Source organism: Dreissena polymorpha, chromosome 6 (assembly GCF_020536995.1).
Source record: "Dreissena polymorpha isolate Duluth1 chromosome 6, UMN_Dpol_1.0, whole genome shotgun sequence".
Lineage (NCBI taxonomy): Eukaryota > Metazoa > Mollusca > Bivalvia > Myida > Dreissenidae > Dreissena > Dreissena polymorpha.
The window spans coordinates 78775976-78797446 of NC_068360.1; the positions used below are offsets into that span (position 1 = coordinate 78775976).

General features: G+C 32.7%; 1 protein-coding gene across 1 annotated transcript; it reads left to right on the forward strand.

The window, feature by feature from the left end:
* Positions 1-220: 220 nt before the first annotated feature.
* LOC127834948 (uncharacterized) lies at positions 221-16797 on the forward strand. Its single transcript, XM_052361089.1, has 4 exons — positions 221-369; positions 11079-11214; positions 12240-12334; positions 14870-16797. The coding sequence occupies exons 1-4, from the start codon at positions 318-320 to the stop codon at positions 14959-14961; spliced, it is 375 nt and encodes a 124-aa protein (XP_052217049.1). The 5' UTR covers positions 221-317; the 3' UTR covers positions 14962-16797.
* Positions 16798-21471: the final 4674 nt, after the last annotated feature.

Below are 21471 nucleotides of genomic sequence, written 5' to 3' on the forward strand. Positions count from 1 at the left end.
CGAAACATAACATAAATATGAAAATTCTTAATATATATTTTCACCATACATAATTATATATTACATTTTTAACATACAAATATCTCTTCAGAATATACACAAGTATCTGTACACTATAAATATGTATTTTGCAATATATATTGACAAAAGATTAATCTAGAAACATTGAATTCGGCAACAGTTGCTACACCTCACCTGTGTTATCTGTTCATAATTTACCCGTCATTGCAACATACGCTAGTGCAATCATCGACTATAGCTTAAATCAGTGTACGTGTGCGACACCAACATACTGCACGCTACATATCTAGTTCAAAATGGATTTTAGACTACGAAGCATGTCCGTCGTGCTGGTCTTATTATTCATAGGTATGTGTATATTAATATCATTTCAAACAACATAAACTGAAACAAAGTTTGCGGTAAAATCATGCTTCATTTTTATACAGCTATTCATGTACTATTTCAATTTACTGAAATTACATGTCTTAAATGAAATAAAGGTGTGTTCAGAGTTTCGTGATTAATTATCTCACAACATTTTCTACGAAACTATAATTATCCAGTAGTAAAAAAGGCAATTTACTACTATATACTTAAATGTTAATGGAATTAAGATGTCTAATTTGATTGGTAAAGTAGAATGACATTTACAACTATACTGTATGGTCTATACAGCATATTCGTCGTGATATTTATTGCATGCAATCACATGTCTGAACTAAAAAGAATTTTCTTTTCAGCTCATTTAACCCGCTTAAAACAATCAGATTTTGTAAACTTAAAAAATCTGAACATTATTAAAAAATAGCATTAGGCCGTTACAGTCCTTAAGTACCAACAACTTTCATCTGGTGCTCCAAAATAAAAGAGCGATTTTATCCATAGGTGGCTTATGAAACTCACTGCAACACTGTATTTACAAATTTTATGGGGCATATCACCGGTACAGTTGCTGGCAAATGTATTAAAGTATATTGTCAAAACAATAATATGTTGTTACTTAATCCAAGTATAGATTGAATGCGGAATTAAAATAATTTTAAAAAATGGCTTATAGTCGATTACTGAAAAATTGGACAATATGACATCCTTTATTGGGTCAACGTGCTTTAAAGGGACATTGTCATTAAATGCTTTATATTGAAAAATGCAAACATCGGATCTAAAAAGCTCCAGTAAAAACAAGAATAAAATAAAATTTGTGTATTTTCGTACGTTTATCTTATAATATTAACGTGTTAGAGTTTTTATCAAATTTAACACTGTATTATTTATAGTACTTCAAATGATATGCGTATCACTTTTGTTTATTTTCGTACGTTTACATAATAATAAAAACGTGTAGTCGGCGTTTACGATCGAAATCAAGATATGTAGTATCATTATTACATGTATAAAAATTTTAATAGTTTATGTCTTTAGCTCTACTATGTTAATTGTTATGAACACATAAAAGGAAAATAATTTCTCATAAGAACTCTAAGTGTTATACATTTAGATCTTAAAAATCAAATCAATTAAATGCATTAAAAACTTGTATACATCTTAATTAATAAAATAATACGAAAATAATTTTTTTCTTAACATACAATTTCGCAAAATAAATCTTAAATCAACATGTTTCTGATTTGCATATGTTTGTTAATACTTGGAATATTTAGCCAAGCCAGTTGTTTATTGTTGTTTTTTCTCTCTCATTTTTGTGATTTTTTTTTCATTACTATGGAATACTCATCGTTTTGTATTCCTCCTTTTTGTTTTCTATTTTTGTTTGTATATATGAATATATTATGTCTTATAATAGAAAGCAAGTGGACATATTTTAAAATAGAAACCAACTGGACAATCACACACAAACTATCTTTTACATCACCAATCACCTCTTTAAATGATTAAACTATGCACTTTGAATGTAAAAGGGCTAAACAATAAAGACAAACGTATAAAAATCTTCAAATGGTTAGATGAAAAAAAATATAGTATATGCCTATTACAAGAAAGTCACTTGACAAATACTTTAACACAAACCTTAAAAGATGAATGGGACGGAGACATATATCTCAGTGGACAACATACTAATAAACAAGGCATTGCCTTTCTGATTAAAAACAATATAGGGATCACAGTCGATAACTTTAACGAAATAATAATTGGCAGACTAGCAAGTATAGATATCAAAATACATGAAACACAATTAACGTTAATCAGCGTCTACGGTCCTAACATAGATGATTCCACATTTTACGAAACATTACAATCCTTTATAATTGACAACCAAGATAAAAATATTATAATCGGTGGTGATTTCAATACTGTCCTGAACCCATTATTAGATAAAAAGCAGGGAAACCTTTATACTCATCCTAAAAATAGAAACATTTTGAATAACATAATTGAAAACTACAATATGATAGATATCTGGCGTACAGTATATCCAAACGAAAGCAAATTCACCTGGCACTCAAACACAAAACCAACAATATTTTGTAGATTATACTATTTTTTAATATCTGAATCTCTTTGCAACATTATTGACACATGTAACATAAAACCAGGATTTATGACTGACCATTCTCTAGTTGAACTTAAATTGCACAATATACAACCTGAAAGAGGCCCAGGATACTTTAAAATTAACAATAGCATCTTATTGGATACACAATATCAAACACAAATAAAACAGGAAATATTAAATACAGTTCAAAATAATAATGATGCAAACCCAAACACCTTATGGGAAGTAATTAAAGGAAATATACGTAACACAACAATCAGATACACATCATTTAAACAAAAAGAAACACACAAACTTGAAACTGAAACCATCAAAACCATTGAAACACTTGAAAAACAATTGCATCAAACAAACACAAATGATACCACCGACAGTGAAAATGAAATAACATTTAAAAAAAAAATATTAGATGGAATCTATCATACACGTCTCAATGGAATAATACTAAGGGCACGTACACAGCATGTTGAACACAATGAAAAAAAATACAAAATACTTCGCAAACATTGAAAAACGTAGAAGTGAACAAAAAACTGTACACAAATTAGTAGTCAATGGCAAAGATATAACAAACAAAACTCAAATAATAGAAGAAAAACGTTTATTTTTCGAAACCCTCTATAAACGAAAACATGTTGAAAATAACACCCTTTTTAAAAAATACACATCACGCTTTAAATGAAGAGGAAAAATTATTGTGTGACGGATTACTTAATGAATATGAATGTGGAATAGCACTAAAAGAAATGAAAAATAACAAAAGTCCAGGATCTGATGGCATCACAATCGAATTTTATAAAATATTCTGGAATGATATTAAAACATATTTAATCAATTCACTTAACTATTCATTTAACAACGAAAACTTAACTATGCTACAAAAACAAGGTATAATATCACTCATTCCAAAACCCGGAAAAAACTTAGAATCCTTAACAAACTGGCGCCCGATTAGTTTACTAAACAATGATTATAAAATTGCAACTAAAAGTATAGCAAACAGAATAAAAAAAATATTACCATCAATCATTTCAAAATCTCAATCTGGTTTCATAAAAGGACGTTAAATTGGTGAAAACGTTCGTCTTATCCAAGAATGCATTAACTATTTCAACAATTCAAACAATCCTGGTCTGATATTCTTTGCAGACTTTGAAAAGGCATTCGATTCGCTTGATCATTCATTTATGTTCTCTTGCTTAAAAAATATGAACTTTGGTGAAAGTCTCATTCAATGGGTCAAACTATTCTATACCGATATTAACAGTATAATTATTAACAATGGCTTCTTTTCAAACAGTTTTAACATCGAACGAGGGGTTCGACAAGGATGTCCACTCTCATCATCGCTATTTATTATTTGCATCGAGTATTTATCACATCACATCCAATTAAATAAACACATAAAAGGCATATCACTAGAACCTGATGAAGATATCAAACAGTCCCTATTTGCTGACGATGCAACTTATATTTTAAACGACAATTACGATTCCTTCCATAACCTAATAGAGTCACTTACCCTTTACGGAATGACATCGGGTCTTAAACTAAACAAAAGAAAATGCACTGTGTTACGTGTAGGTAAACTAAAACAAAGTAATGTCCTATATAAAAAAGAAATGAAATTTAATTGGACATCCGATGAAGCCACAACGTTAGGAATTACTTTCACAAATAATGAAAAGGAAACAGTTCTTAAAAACATACTTCCTAAATTACAGAATTTTAAAAACTGCTTAAAATCATGGCATCACCGTAAACTTACACTAATCGGAAAAAACACAGTATTGAAAACGTTTGCACTTCCTAAATTAATTTATGTATTAACAGTTCTCCCAAATCCACCAAAGGATGTTATTAACGATATAAAATCAGCAATGTTTAATTTCATATGGGACGGTAAGCCTGATAAAATAAAACGAAATCAGTTAATTCAATCTGTAGAAAATGGAGGTATCCAATTAACGAACATTGACTCATTCTTGAATGCAATCAAATGCAGCTGGGTTAAAAGATACCTAGATAATACCAATACGAGTAAATGGAAATTATTCTACCAGAAAATCCTAAAAAAATATGGTGACTCCTTACTCTTTGAATGTAACATCAGCAATACTATCGTACATGAAATTGCAAACGAAAACATATTTCTGTCTGATGTTCTATCAGCATGGAGTGATGTCACTCATAACCTAGAAACGGAAACCAGCAGTAAAACTATTTTATGGAACAATAAAGACATAACTTCAAACAATAAGACGTTTTTCTATAAAGATTGGTTTGAACGAAGCATTAAATATGTCGACCAATTATATGACTACAGAATTAAGGATTTCTACTCTTTTGATGATATATGCTACATATACGGAATACCTTCAAATAATTTTCTGAAGTACTACACACTAATCAAAAGCATACCCATGCATATTAAATCTGAAATCAATACAAATAATACACGATGTACTCAAACAACATTCGTAGAAAACATACTTGGAAGAAAAAACAAAACGAATAAAATATTTTACACACTACAAATTAAAAACCCTACAGAAAACTCCAAAACCCAAAATAAATGGCAAGTTCTTTTTGGAGAACATGAACTCAATTGGAAACACATATTTACCATGCCATATAAAGCAACTATTGAAAGCACACTAAGAAAGTTTCAATATAAATACATCCATAGAATTATAGCTACAAATAAATATCTCTTCAAATGCAAATTAACTAACTCAAATCTGTGTGACTTCTGCGGTGAAAACATCGAAACAATAGAACATCTTTTTTGGGAGTGCAAACACATCCAGCCTATTTGGAATCAATTAGTATCTTTTCTTGAACAACAGCAACTAAACGTTAAACAATCTTTCTTAAATGTAAGTTTCGGAATTTACTCATTGAAATCAATAGACTGTAATAATATTCTGAATTTTATTCTTATATTGATGAAATATTTTATCCTTAACATGAAATACAAAAAACAAGTACCAAATTTTAATTGTTTTGTCCATAGTCTTAAACTAAAAATCCAGATTGAGAAAGAAATAGCCCTCAGTAATGACACATTACAAATCTTTGAACAAAAATGGAATCGGATTAAATTCTCATAATGTTTGTCCACTTATATACATTTCACTCTAATGTTAGTTAATCTTTCTAAAAAAATTTTTTTTTCAATCTTATAAGATCATTGTGAATATACAACAAAACACACAAGTCCAGTATGCTTTCTTCCGACTTTATACAACTCATCATTTTTCATAACTCTTCTTCTGTTGTTCTTTTTTCTCTTTAAATTATATATTATCATATATTGTATAACATGTCTGAACGTTATTGCTTTGTATCACTATGTTGTATGATCATATACATGTATACAGTGTATGTATTATATTGAATAAAAAAAAATTAAAAAAAAAAATTAAAACTCAACAGGTCTCGAACTACTGACCCCTGGAGTAAAAGTTTTACTCTTAGACCACTCGGTCATCCGTGCTCATACAATGTGTGGTTTATTTTATATTCTAACACGGCACGTGCCAAATTTCATATAAACAAAGAAGAAAATCGTCCATGGGTTATTCTGCAACAAATTAAGGGCGGAGCTTATACACCGAAGCACGCGCTGTAGCTAAACAAAACATGCCGATACATTTTCCACCAGCGTAATAATCCGGTATTTTATGAATGAAAGTCACGTGACAAAATACTACGCTATGAACAGAAATGCGTAAAATTGACCCAATTTCCCACGGTGTTCGTCTGCTGCTTCGATACTAAAATGGCTGACGTTGAATTAAAACTATTTGTTATTTGTTCTGTACAGTATCGTCAGTTTATTCCAATGTATTGTCACATATACAGTGTTGTTTTCTTGTAGATGTAACACTCTTGCGTGAATTTAAAGTGTACAATGAAAACATGTTAGTTTATGCACGTTGTTGTTGTTCTTATTTAACCAAACATGAGAAATGAAATGGGGTTTTTCCATCCAGTTTGGCTGTTATTGAGGGCGGAGATCTGATCGACAGAACAGCCGAAAGCTATTTCTATGGGCGGAGCTTCACATAAAATAGTATGCAAGAAAAATAAGATACATTCTATAAATCTTTAGTAAAAATCGTGTTAGAATCGAAATAATTCGTGTACGTTATAGTTTGTTGTCGAATAACCCACGGCCGGAAGTTTAGATGCGTGGTTTCAAATCACTCGTGCTTCGCACTCGTGATTTAATCCCTACGCATCTAAACTTCCGGCCGTGGGTTATTCGACAACAAACTATAATGTACACGAATTATTTCTTAACTATATAAGCAATGCTCGTAGTGTCACAAAATAAAACGACAACAACAGAACTCTCCAAATTGTTCAATCGTTTGGCGTTGCAACGCTTTATAATATTCAAGTTTTCAATCGACAAAAGATGCATATTATGGATATTTTAGAGCATGGTAAATGTTCAGTATTACTGTTCCTCACAAATATCATACCTACAACGAAAATTTGCGAATCTGAAACATTTTTTTTTAAATTTGTCAATTTACCAAAACGTGAAAAGATATTTTTAATGACATTGTGAGTCAGTTTATGCCTCTCGAAAGAAGTTGCTGAACCACTGATGATTTGCAAACTCTACAAAATGTAAGTTATTTTGCCCCTTCCTCAGTCGCTAAGCAGGCAGAATAGTGTTATTACAATTGTTTACAAGACTTGCAAAATATGAAGAACGTATGTGCATTTTTAATCAGCGTATGTCGTCTGTTTCTCGAGAATATTTTTTGCGATTGCAAAACTCGTTAAAAAAAAACACACACACAAAAATGAGAACAGGTTAAGTAAAATTTCTATATGATATCGAATCCTTGAAAATGGTAAACCTGGCGACTTTTAGAAATATTTTTACCAAAAAAAGATAATGTCAATGACTCATTATCTTTGAAAGATTTTTCAAGCTTCTTTTCAAACTTAGAACAGAATACTTGTTTTTTGTTCAACGAAACTGTGGAAACTTTTTGTACGAAGCACGATTTTAATGCAGATGGCGATCATATTGACGAATAAGATTTAAAAAACTAAGGAAGTTATATGGTATAGACTGTTTATTAAATGAGTACATACTTAAATTTAGTGATATTCTTCTGCCGTATATTTGTAAAATATTTTATGCGATATTAGTTTCGGGTGTTTTCCGGAAATTTGGGCTGATGAAATTATTATCCCACTGTTCAAAAAGGTGATCGTAGCACTGTTGTTAACTACAGAGGTGTCACATTATGAAGATGTTTTTCAAAGTTGTTTACAACTATTTTGAATGTTAGAATTACTTCCTTTTGTGAAAATTGCAACTATATTTCCGACGCGTAGTTATGTTTTTGTAATGTTTTTTTGCACAACGGATGCCATAGTTTCCTTACTCTCTGTTTTCCAACATTACATTAATAACAATAAATGTGAATGCTATATGTAGCATGTATTGATCTATAGAAATGTTTTGATAGTATATATAGAAATACACTTTGGTGTAATGTATTCAATGCTGATATTCGTGGTAAGGTTGTTACAAATCATTTAAAAGAATATTTGCATATCAACTCCCGTGTAAAAGAGTGTAATAGTCACTCCAAATTATTCGAACATTCTGTTGGTTTAAGACAATGGGAGGTTGTCTTCCCTTTGTATGTATCTCCTTATTTAGAGGATTCAAACATGTTTTAACAAAATAATGCAAATGCTGGTATTGGAGTTGTACGATATTGTTTCGCTGGTTTTACTTCTTGAAGATGATAAGGTGAGTTTAGTCAAAACGGCATAGAAATAAAATACGCACTGGAATAATTGGGATTTTTTTTGCAACAAGTGCTATTTAAAAGTCATACGTTCGAAAGATAGAATTATGGTTACCATAAAACGTGACGCTCTGCGTAAGGGCGACCGATGGTCCTATAAAAATGAACCAATGCAAATAGTTGGTCACTTGGCTGTGTTTTAAGAAATACTGGGCATTTTGCTTCCAATATTGAGTACATAATTGGCTTTTTTTTTTAATCTTTAAGAAAAAGTTGTTATATAATAAAAATTATATCCCATCTTTTCAAAAACGTGTTGCGAATTGCTTGATGCGTTTGTTGTTTCATCACTTAAAAATGCGTCAAAAGTATAGGGTTTAAACAAAATTTAAAGATATTGAACATTTATAATTGTGTAAGTCTAAATTAAATGTAAGGAAGACAACTTCATCTGTAGGTGTATACGGCGATTTGGCAACATCCTTTATTATTTTCAGGTAAACGAGAATCATATCGTATTGGTGTAAGGTCTTGCAAAGCAATGATATAATAATTTGAATTTTAGACCATCGAGATAAAGAAGATGGTAAACCAACCTTATCTTGATGTCCTTTGAAACTGCATGTTATTTTGGGTTTTCAGGGGTATTTTTAAATCCGGAAAATATATGTATTTTTTCCTTGTGTATTTAAAAGGCGAGTTATACGGAACTTTATTGAAGAATGACATGTTATATTACCAATTTTTTTTGTTAACACGATTTACACTCATTCTAAAACTACTTTACCTGTGAAAGCTATCTTAGCGAGAGGAAATGCATTTAATCAAATACCACTTTATTCACCTCTGATATATCATCAAAAAACGCTTTAAACAATAGCTGTCGGAAGACATATGTACCCGAAAAACTCTTTTTCGAAACCTAAACGCAGATTTGGAAACCTCAACGCGGACCCTAAGGTCAAGGTCAAAGGGGTCCACGTATGAAAATGCCTAGTCCATATACACATGCATACCAAATATGAAGGTTACATCTGAAGCGACATAGAAGTTGTGAACATTTTTTGAAACCTAAACACAAAAGTTTGACGGACAGACGGACAGACAGACGGACGGACAGACGGACGGACAGTCCGATCACTATATGCCCTCCTTCGGGGGCATAAAAAGCACACATATAAGCTGATTAGTTTTTTATATTTCCGACTAAATATAAACAATCACACGATTTATTTAATATACGGATATCTATTTGTTCTTTTGATACTTTGGTCTAGGTAGAATTCTTTTAGCAGATTACAAAATATTAACATATAATTTTGACCTCGTTGGAGAATCTAAACCGAACAAATCATAAAACAATTGTATCGAATAGAAAGCTGCAATAAAAGGAGAAGGCGTATACCATGTCTTAATCAAAGATGCCAAAGATATAGCAAGCACTAGAGCCCTAGCTGGTAAAATGTCCCCACTCTCCAACCAATTGCATAACGCCCATTAAATGAAAACGCACGAATGCACCGTGATATTTTGTATCTCCGTCAATACATCCGTAAGGCCGCAAATCTGCAAAAGTCAACGTATATACAGTTTCTGAACGACAACAGCCATACAAATATCAAATAAAACATATTCCTATCCATTTTTTGTATAAACTGTTCAATGCCACAAATGAACAAATAATATATCAATACAAATTATAGTTGAAAGCTGTCTTATAACTATCAAACATAAATTCTATTTTTATGATACGATTATATTTAAGACAATTATTGCCGATTCCGACTTGTGTTTTAATAATCTGTACTTACTACAATAATATTGTTTCAGCAACATTGCTATTTCACCGCCATATGACCTCACTTATAAAATACAAAAAAAAAGTTCTGTGTCATTCATGCGATAATGCTATGACAGTCATCAAATATTGGACGCAACCGCAAAAGAAAACATTTATGTTTAAGTCGGGTTTGCAGTTTCGTATAACAACTATGTTGCTCTGGTTTATATCGTTGACTTTAATTAAAATGTTTACTATTTGATTGCTATTGATTTGAATTGTGATGTGATCATTTTTATTTTCACTGAAATGTATTTTGTGGCTCCACAAAGCCGGTTACCCCGATTCTTTGCAATGTTTTAACCAAAGCGTTAAACCATTGTATTATTTATTTTGCATGTACGTTTTGCGTGTTTATTGATATTTTCTTAATTTTCTATTGGTTTGTGCAGTGTTAAAACATTTGTCTTTCGTTTAATTGACATTGATAAAGGACATCTGGTTGTGACAAAAGACTACGTGTGGTAATAAAGGACGTTGTGTTGTAATAAAGGACCTCATGTTGTAATAAAGAACCTTGTGTTTTAATAAAGGACCTTGTGTTGTGATAAAAGAATGCGTGTTGCAATAAAGGACCTTGTGTTGTAATAAAGGATAAAGTGCTGTTATAAAAGACTTCGTGTTGTTATAAAGGACCTCGTGATGTGATAAAGAACCTCGTGTTGTAATAAAAGACCTTGTGTTGTAATAAAGGACCACGTGCTGTGATAACGGACTTCGTGTTATAATAAAGGCCTTCGCGTTGTAGTAAAGGACCTCGTGTTGTAATAAGGAAACTCGTGTTGTAATAAAGGACCTCGTCTTGGGACAGACGATCTCGTCTTGTGATAAAAGACCTCGTTTTGTAATAAACAGACCGCGTCTTGTGATCAGATTTCTCTGTTATTGATTAATCTTATGTTTCATCTCGTTTTATATTTGTTTATAATAGCCGAGGTCGGTTTTGGTGCTTACCGAAGCAGCTACAGAGGTTACAGCGGCTACAGAAGTTACAGCGGCTACAGAAGTTACAGCGGTTACAGAAGTTACAGCAGTTACAGAAGTTATCGTTTCTACCGTGGTTCTGGGTAACCACATTTAACCCTTTACCACTTAGATACGTATTATCCCTTTACCTCTTAGAAACGTTTTTAACCTTTTGCCACTTAGATACTTATTTAACCCTTGACCACTTTAATACGTTTTGAACCCTTTACCACTTAGATACGTATTTAACCTTTACCACTTAGATACGTATTTCACCCTTTACCACTTAAATACGTATTTAATACATACTTGCTAAAAACGTGTTTATCGTACGTATGCAGCATTTGGAGAGATACAGTGCCTAGTGAGTATTTAAAGCTATGGTCAAAAATCTGTGTTTACTTTGGTAACGTGTAAATCCCCTGGCATTTCTCGAGATATGCTCCCTGTCTGCATTCGCTTTTTGCAAAATATATATTCCCAACGACTTTCAAGCGCTATAGACCATGCTATGGTTCGAATTCTGGGGTAATTTTGCACAGTTTGAATTCCAAGTAAGTATGTAGTTACTTTGGTCCCAATTATATGTTTACTTTTCAATGTTAAAGTTTCAAGTTTGTATATATTGATGTGATTTCGATTCTGTGTTTACAAAGTGTCAGTGCCTAGTTGGTATCTAGAGCTATGGTCCCAATGCTTCGTTTACTCAGCAACTTTTAAATTCCCAGCGAGTATCTAGTGCTATGTTTTCAATTTTACACATGTAAATTCCAAGTAAGTATCAAGTGCCCAAAGTGTGTGTTCCCAATTGTACATTGCAAGAGAGAAGCAGGTTCTGTTTTCTCAATTCTGTTATCAAATTTGATATTTAAGTTTCCATGAAATATCAAGTGCTCTGATACCGATTCTGTTTTCACATTGAGACGGCCACTTTGCCACATTCGTAACTATGGAAATGCCCAATCTCATTGCAGTTGTCTCCGGCACGTCTCTGCTGTATAATGCTCACTAACGGCAATAACCCTTTCCCCGAACGCATTGAAGTAATATTAATATAATTGAAATCGGTTAATGCCTTTTGCTCAACGATATTAAAACCAAGTGCATCGTACTCATTTGTCCACAGCTCCGTCGATACCAGCAGTGCGGAATTCATCGCCGGCATGGTGGTCGTGGGGATAGTTGGTGCCATCGGAAATATCATTCTTATTATTTGGCTTGGTAAGTTACACAACGCCCCTTTATTGGCGTCGCTCTGGAGAGCGGCGACTAGTATGTAATGCATTTTTTTCGCTTATGGGCGGAGAAGTTATTTTACGGATCAATGTATATATTTTTGTTTTAAGAATATATTGCATAGTGGTGATTTTTTGTGTAAATTAGTGTAGAAAAGTACTGCATTTGTGCCTATAACATTTATTTTAACATTTATTGCCAATAATGCAAAGCTTATTGTTTTAAATAATAACTGATCCACAACTGATCACAGGGGAAAGATCACAGGGACTGGGCAAATACGCGACACTTTCTGGTTTTGTATAAAAACAAAACATAATCAAAATATATGTATTTTGTGGTTTTTCTAATTTGCTTATTTAGTGGAGAATCAATGTAGTACGATATTTGACGACCTATCTCTCAAGCAAGTTTATTGGAAGGCGTAGTGGTTCGAAAACTTACAATGTATTAGTTTATTAATAGACATATAATAACGATCGCTATACACAACTTCACCAAATAGCAGTACATAAACGATGTCAGCCGGAATAGCTCAGTTGGGAGAGCGTTAGACTGAAGTTGTTTACGCAACAATCATCTTAAGGCCCCCGGTTCAATCCCGGGTTCCGGCACGAATGGAACAGTTCGGCGGCTGACAATTTTTTTCAGTCAGGTTAATAGATATAATAAAGCTTTATTTTATGTAGACATTTTAAAATCCATTTTACTACAATTGGGCATTTTTATTAAAATTAATGGATGCCGCGTGGTGACAACGTTAATAAAAATTTCTTACATCACTTAAATATCTTATTAAAAATACACGTGTTTTTATATTAACAAATAAATGCAAACAACACATCTATTATCCATGTATTTTTATGGTTGTCTATCATAGGCCCTAAGTACTATCCCTACCACATATAGAGCGCGAAGCGCGACACGTATTATTGATTGTAACAATGAGTTGCGATAAAGGAAGCAGCCGCTTATCAAGGAGGAGCTGTGTCCCAGCAACCTGTTTACCTAGAGTCAAGCACTCCTCGGAGTTTTTTTTAAGAACCACATATAGAGCGCGAAGCGCGAAACGTATTACTATCCAGGTGGTATGGGCCCTTTAGCATTATCCGACCATTACGTTCATAGTTATCTTCCTTAGAATTTGAGCAATTTTGAAATCGTTGTTCGAAGTCCAACATTTTCATCCGATTGTTCCCAAACTTGCACAGGTTTTTTTATCAATGAGGACCCAACCCAAACTCTATATGAGCAATATCGGACCATAAGTCCAGAGTTATGTCTCATTGAATTCAAAAATAAAAGTGAAAAACTGCTTGGTTAGGTGATTATGTCAACATTTTTCATCAGATTCTTTCCAAACTTACAGTGTCTTCATATCAATGAGCATTTTTACCTCATTTAAAATGAGAAACATCGGGACAATAAGTTCAGAATTTTTTTCTATTAAATTTGAAAAAATAAACAAGTTCCACTTGTTTAAAAGATTTCACAACTTTCGCGTCTGAATCTTTTCAAAATTGTTAAGTGTTTTTATATTAGTATTACTCGAACCCTATTGAAAATGATGAAAATCGGAGCAATAAATCTATTATGATCTTTTACTGAATTTCAAAGTATTGTGAAATGCAGCTTCTTTATGCAATTTGCAGTTTTCATTCAATTGTTTTTTCCAAACTTTTACAGTGTTTTCATATCAATGAGTACTCAACCCCTATCGTAAATGAGCAACGTAAGAATAAGTTCAGAATCATCTCCCCTTGAAGATGAGAAAAATATGAAATTACGCTTACAAGATGAAGCAGATTTTTTAAAACATACACAGTTCTGTTCCATTAATGAAAACTGCACACGGATGCCAGTAAAAAAAGGAAACCAATGTAAATAAAATGAACTATGAACTATTTGGGGGTTACAACACAAAATCATAGATAATGGTTATTTGGGGGTTATAACACAACCTCATAAATAATGGTTATTTGGAAGTTATAACACAAAATTATAGATAATGGTTATACCGGTATCTTTTTCTATTTTGTTTAAAATAATCGGCCAATATATTAATATTTACAGTAGAAAAACAATCGTTCCATGTAACTTCATTGAGTGCCTTTTACACTGAAATTCCCGACGCCCTTTGATGCTTTGCATCAATACTTATCTTGTGCATGTATGCAATAGGCTTTGTTAATATAACAACATTGTTGTACGTGCATGTTCCGCCTACCTGTTAGAGACAACAATCACCGACAGTTTGTGCTATGTATTATAACAAGCTAAAAACATTAAGAACCACATGTGTAAGAAACTCGCGCATTTTGTATATGATTTTCAGTCGATTTGATAGACGATTTAGTTTCAGTTTTAAAATCAGGACGGATAAAAAAAATCATAACAAATGTAAGAACTACAAATGACCCATATATTTCAGCGTATTAACCATTTTATACATATGTATATAATATTTTAACAACTATACGGTTAATCAAATGCAAGTGATTCGATAATGATTTGTTTCAGTGATGAAAATTCGCACTATTTGCTCCTCCCCTAAAGTGACCACTACCCCCCCGCCCCACAGTGGACACAGTACACAAAGGATTCATTCATAACGACAACTACAGCATGGAGCTCGTAAACCCGCCCCCTCCACCGCACTACTCCGATGTGCATATGCATCTTTAAATGAACATTGTTCACATATGTAGGAGGTATCTCTTTAGAGAATTTATATTTGATAGATATGGAGAAACTGTGTGGTTTTTGTGGTTTAAGTTTCTGTACTTTTTTGTATGATACTTCCTTTGGTCAAGACCACATTTTTTAGACATTGTTCTATACGAACGAAATAATGCATATGACTGTTACTTTCAATCAATTTACTTTCAAACTTCATTGTCTTAACAGGTCGATTAATTAATGGCTTTGTTTATTTGTTTTTACCAAGTAATGGTCAAATCATGATTATTATTGCCCAGAACATGCCTTCTAATGAACGCTGGACCGGGTTCGAAAATAGTTGCATTCCGTTTCAAGACATGGCCATGAATATATGGGGCAGGTTTTCTTTTTGGCCAGAGGAAAACCTTGTTGATAGTTTTACGGTTTTAATAAAAAAAATTATGAAACTTGCTCAAAACATTTTTCTCTGATGGCGGAGTTCGACAATTGTTCCGGTCTGTTAAAAGAAATGAGTTTTCTTATTTGGCAACGGTGAAACTTTGTTAAAATCAAGAAGCTAGATTTTTGGTCTAACCAAGATGTAACTGTTTCAGAACATGTGTTCTAATGATTTATAGGCCGAGCTTGAAAATGGTCCCGGTCCATTAACAAACAAGGCATCCATAGTCGTTGCAATTTTTCATATACGGAAAGAGTGAATCTCGCAAATGTGGTCAGTCAGTATGAAGCTTAATCACAACATTTGTTTTAATTATATCTGAGCCTATTTATAAAATGGTTTGGCAGTTTTCCTGATTTTGCTATAGCGAAATTTATAATATAATATAATCTTCGATTTGTATCGCGGGTTGAATAGGCGTAAAAATAACCGCTAATGGCACCAAATTCACACAGATGCCGAGTTAAATTTTCGCGATTAAAAAGAACAATACTGTCAATTATCAAAAACCTAATATCTGTTGGTAACAATGCATGTATTATACAATAGATTCAACATCAACCTTATTAATATTCTATTGAAATCCGTAGCCGATTTTAAATTTAAAACAGCCTATAAGTAGCTGCACAAAAACTATAGACGATAATTTAGCTAAGTTCTTCGTTAATCTTAGATTACTATAATTACACCAAGTGTATGATTTTTGATTGAAATTATGTACTTAAATTGAGTATAAATATGAATGTGTTTATGTAACATTTACTGCTATTATATATGCAATGAAGTGTAAAATAGATTTAAACGATAAAACATATATATTAAAGAGATAATTTAATTTTACATCATGAAGGTTTTAAAATAAAACAGTCCAAGATAGTGACACTGTTAAAAATAAAATAAAAAGGTTAACTCGGCCATAAGAAAGTCGAATACCGAGCCATAAATTGATTCACTGCACAAACATACATGTACATGTAGTGTGGGTTAAAACTTATGCCGATTTTTGATGTATTGACTTGACGGAAGCAAATGTGTTATATATGTCCTCGTTCTTACTTGATTTCCTTGCGGACATGTCAAATGTTTTGCGACAATAAAAAGGCCATGGTAAAGCTATCATATAATACTGATGTATTGCTGTTTTACTTCGTTGTTTTCTTAAGCAGGCAATAGCGGTAATAAACCTTTTATTTGTTCCGTGAAAATGCTTTAAAAGTTTAAATTAAACTTTTTACATAAAATGAGAACCTTTAACCGATCGTATATATTATTATCTTTTGACAATGATTGTCTTTAGGTAGTCATCTGATTATCAATTCCGTTTTTTGAATAAAGAGTAAGATTTTTTTAAATTTTTGGTTTTGTCTGCGGATGATTATTAAGATCATTGGACATTAGCAGGGGCAAACATGTTTCAATAACAAGCTTCGCAGAAAAAAGTATACATCGCTGACTGAACATCATTGTGCTGTTTTTACATCAGCACCATCATACTTTTTGACGCATGGTTTCCTATGTGAAGGCAATTCTGTCGATTCTTGTGCAGGTCCTGTCATATGAAAAGGGAAAAATATGAAGCCACAATTTCTTTCATCTAGAAGTTGCACTTGCATTTTAGGAGAATAAAGATCCAAAGATTCTACAGATTCTTATAGAACTTAATTAGTATTGAACTTAAGATGACTATCACTAAATTGGTTTAAAATGCAATATTAACAAATTGGACTGTTCCGATTCTACATATAAAAAGCAATTGCACTATAGAACGTTTTGACTGGTTTAAACATTATAATTGTTTAATACATCATTGTTGGTAATTAACATTATCCTAAACAACTTGCAATTATTAGTAATATTACACTAATTCGAATCCCATAGGGTCCAATTATAAACTGACAACTTTCACAGCATTTTTCTTGCTTTTCCGAGGTATCAATTTTTCCGAACATGGTATCATTTTAAAGATGAAACTGTTTTCTTCCAATAATTGCAATAAAAACAAACCGTCTCGCAACTTCTAAGAAAGTTAATCGCTGTCGAATGAACCAACCATAGAAAACGTGTTTCGGAAGCCTAATTTCGACAAAAGTCCGACACAATAGAAAACAGCCCCCCAAAAGTTCATCATTTAAGTACGCTTCCAATCCAAGGCCTCAAAGTACTCCAGACACATACAGGATATTACAAATAACCACAAAAGACGTGTCTCACATTGTTAAATGGCTTTTATTCAAGAAGTGAAAAGGAACTCTTTAGAAATAGGCACTACTTTCGACCACGTCAGGATACACAATGATTTAGTGTAATGTAACCTTATTTGCAAGGATGGTATATCAACGTAAAAGGGGTCGCTTTTTCCCAGTCTTTATTAAATGTTCTAAGATAATTTGTTTCAATTATATCTTGTCTGAGTTCGAACATAGTTTTGGTCGATAGAAACACATGTCCACATGTTGAGGGTGTCATAACACTTATACTTAAAAGTATTTACAAGCGCAATGCGCTGCGCGATTAACTACTGCTTGTTATGTAAATAATTGGTGTGTGATGAATATTTTTACATGAAATAAGTTCATGTACATACACACACCATTCAATCGCCTCCAGTGACGACTGTGTAGCATGCGACGGCTGAGATAGTTTCGTCGGAAAGCGGAGTGTAAGTATGTCCATATTCTTTATATTTTACGTATTGGATTGAGCAGGTTTGAGTGTGTTCTTTGAGATTCTAAGAAAGAGGGACTTTGTGAACGTGATCCCTACCTTCCTAGTTGCTTATTTTTCAAGAAATCCGTTATAATGTGGTCAACAATCAGACAAAATTCACCACTCCCTCAGTCAAACACTTATTTCACAGGATGTATACCAAAGATAAATATGAAAAACATTTTATTTAAATTGTTAATAATTTTTCTTTGGTTATTCCAAAAAACAGTATCCCACAAGAACAAACAATGTTTTTATCAACAATTGAATTCGAGTGGGTTTTGAAAAACGCCTCATGCTGACGGCCGTGACTAATTATTAGATGGTCATGATAACGGCTACGACAATAAAAATCGTACTTAGGCTCTCAAAGAACACACTCAAACCTCAAATACGTAAAATGAAAAGAATATGATCATACTTACGATCGGCTTTCCGACGACATGTATACACTATCTCAGCCGTCGCATGATCCACAGTCGTCGCTGGAGGCGATTGAACGGTGTGATAGAGGTAATTTTTTCATTGCATTTTGCAATTTTTGAAAATTTTGTTACACGCTTAAATATTTAAAAAAAGAGACTTGTGCCTACATAAACATAGTCTTCCAACATGAAATGTGAGTATTGATTGATTTTTGTCAAAAGCAAAAATACGTATTTAAGTCCATTCGCAACAGCCAAGCATCTTAGTTTTTAAATCCAGAAACATGTCATCTTCGATCCAAACAGCTTGTCGATGTTTGTCATGTCTCAGGTATAAAAAAATATTTTTGAAGTGCCCTTAAATCAACAGAAAAATGTAGTTGTACTTTCTAATCAAACGACCATGGAAATCTAAAAGCAAAGATAAAAATCCAAGATAAATTACAGTACAGTTCAGATTACTCATACTAAATAGCGTCTGCAGTGTACGTGGATAGGCACTATTAACACTGGAATCCAAGAAAAAGACACATTAATAGACACTATGAACAAGTCATTGAAGAATCGGGGAACTCGTGTTTGCATCATTGCACGAAGTATACTGCTACTGCGAGGCGAGGCATAGCATAAAATACATATTTTGTGTACGTGTCTGTAAAACGCCTTTCAATTCCAATATGGTGGAGAACAATGTGTTGAAGTGACCGAGTTATGTTTTAACACTGCTTTCACAGACGATGTATTCTTAAAATAAATAAATAATTGTTCAAAAACTGTGTTCTATAAATAAATGATGTCCTGCAAATGTTATAGGAATTTATACTCGTCATTGATAGAATTGTAAGCAAACATATTGATAATGAATGAACAAATATACATATTGTTACAATACACTTTGCATAAGGGCTAGGGTGTCCATATTGATGTATTTAAATACATTGGAGATAGTGGGAATTACGTTCCATGCAATATTGCTTGATACCTTGCAGTATCCATAAAAACAATTGATTTCAGTTAAATGACAAGTTTGAAACAAAATGAGCGTGATGTGTTATCAACTTTCCAAATGACGTACGTTGTCATGCTATTTAAAGCAACATTGTTACGGCAAGGTCAACCAACAGCTGTTGATGCATTTTCCTTAGTGTTTATTTCATTCGGTAAGGCTCACTCATGATCATGGTGATAATGACAAGTGTGTTTGTTTAAGGCAGCGTAATGTGTCCAATATAGGACTAGTTTTTCGCATGAAGTACGCTCCCAAATGTTTTTAAGGGACCGGTTAGTGTGTTGTGTATTTTCACTGCTTTTACATAAAGCTTCGCCCGAATCTATTTCTTATAAATACATAATCGCCTGAAAACATTATAAACTCAAATGTCATCGGTTTCCTCTCATAGCATTACAAACAAACTTGTTCGCAAAGAATGGCTGAGGTAGTCATAAAGTGTTCCACTGCAAGACATTCAGTGTGTTTGTTTTTTAGATATTGTTCACAATCATACACAAGCTGCTTGTGATATATTGATAACACACTATTTGTGAATAAAATACATAACATTCAAACAAAGTTAGATGCATTCAGGTGAGGTGATAGTCATTCCTCTTTTTTTTTTAAATTGCATTCCTCTTTTTTCTATCTCGTGGCTTCGACTTAGTAACTCGAGGCCACGCCTAACTAACTCGTGGACACGAGTAAGCTATGTCGTGGCCATGATATAGAAAAAAGAGGAGTGGAAATTTAATAAAAAAGAGTGCAATTAAAAAAGAGCGGTGCAAAAAATAAAGGAGGTGTGCATTAAACAAAAGAGGAGAGAATTTTATAAAACTTGTTATCAAAGAATGACTGAGGCAGTCATAAAGTGTTCCCAATGGAAGGTATTTAGTTTGTTTTAGATATTGTTAACCATCATATGCATTCGACTTGTGATATATTTATAACAAAATATTTGTGAATAAAATAAATTACATTCAAACAAAGTCATATGCATACAAGTCAATCTGCAATTTCTAAACGACAGCCGATGAAAATTAATGTTCAATTCAATTATCCATTACACAACTTCAAGCGCGTATGTTCGATAAAAAATAAGTTTACTTTTAAATACGTTAATCAAGTTACAATACACTACTTACAAGTTGAAGGCTGTCTATATACATGTAAATTCGTTTATTGGAAGTAGAGGGAGGTACGTTTTACGAAATACTGCTTAACATTTTACATATCTGGTTAAACGCAATCGATATCAGTTAAGTGACAAGTTTGAAACAAAAAGGCGTGGGTTGATGGCGAGTTTCCAAATGACGTACTTTATTGATATATACATGTTAACATCGGAATTCCGTTTTAGCAATTTTCGCCATTTAATGAACGAATGACGTGGAATAAGCAATCGCGGACGCATGATGACGAAGCTACGAAGAGATGTTGTATACTAATTTATATGAAGTTTTGTATAATATGGTCGTTCCGGAATTGAAATGAAAAAAAAAGAAAAAAGAACTTTCGCCGTAATAAAACTGTGTGTTTCTTAAAACGAAATCCATAAAAATAATATTACAAAGGCGAAGTAGCTAAGGGACAAGACGGACCTGGGTTGCTCACCTGATTTGAAGGCAACACGAAACTTGCAGGATGTTAAAATGTGACTGAAGTTAGCGTAGTAAAACAGTGTTTTGTTTCATGTCTCTATTAGGGACCAGTCATTTTTTCTCATTTTTGTTATAATCTTTTTTACTTCTTCATTGCTATGGAATATTCATTTTTTTGTATCCCAAATTTTTGTTTTCTATTTTTGTTTGTTTGTGTGGACATCTTATGTCTTATAATAGAAACCAACTGGACATGTTTTAAAATAGAAACTAACTGG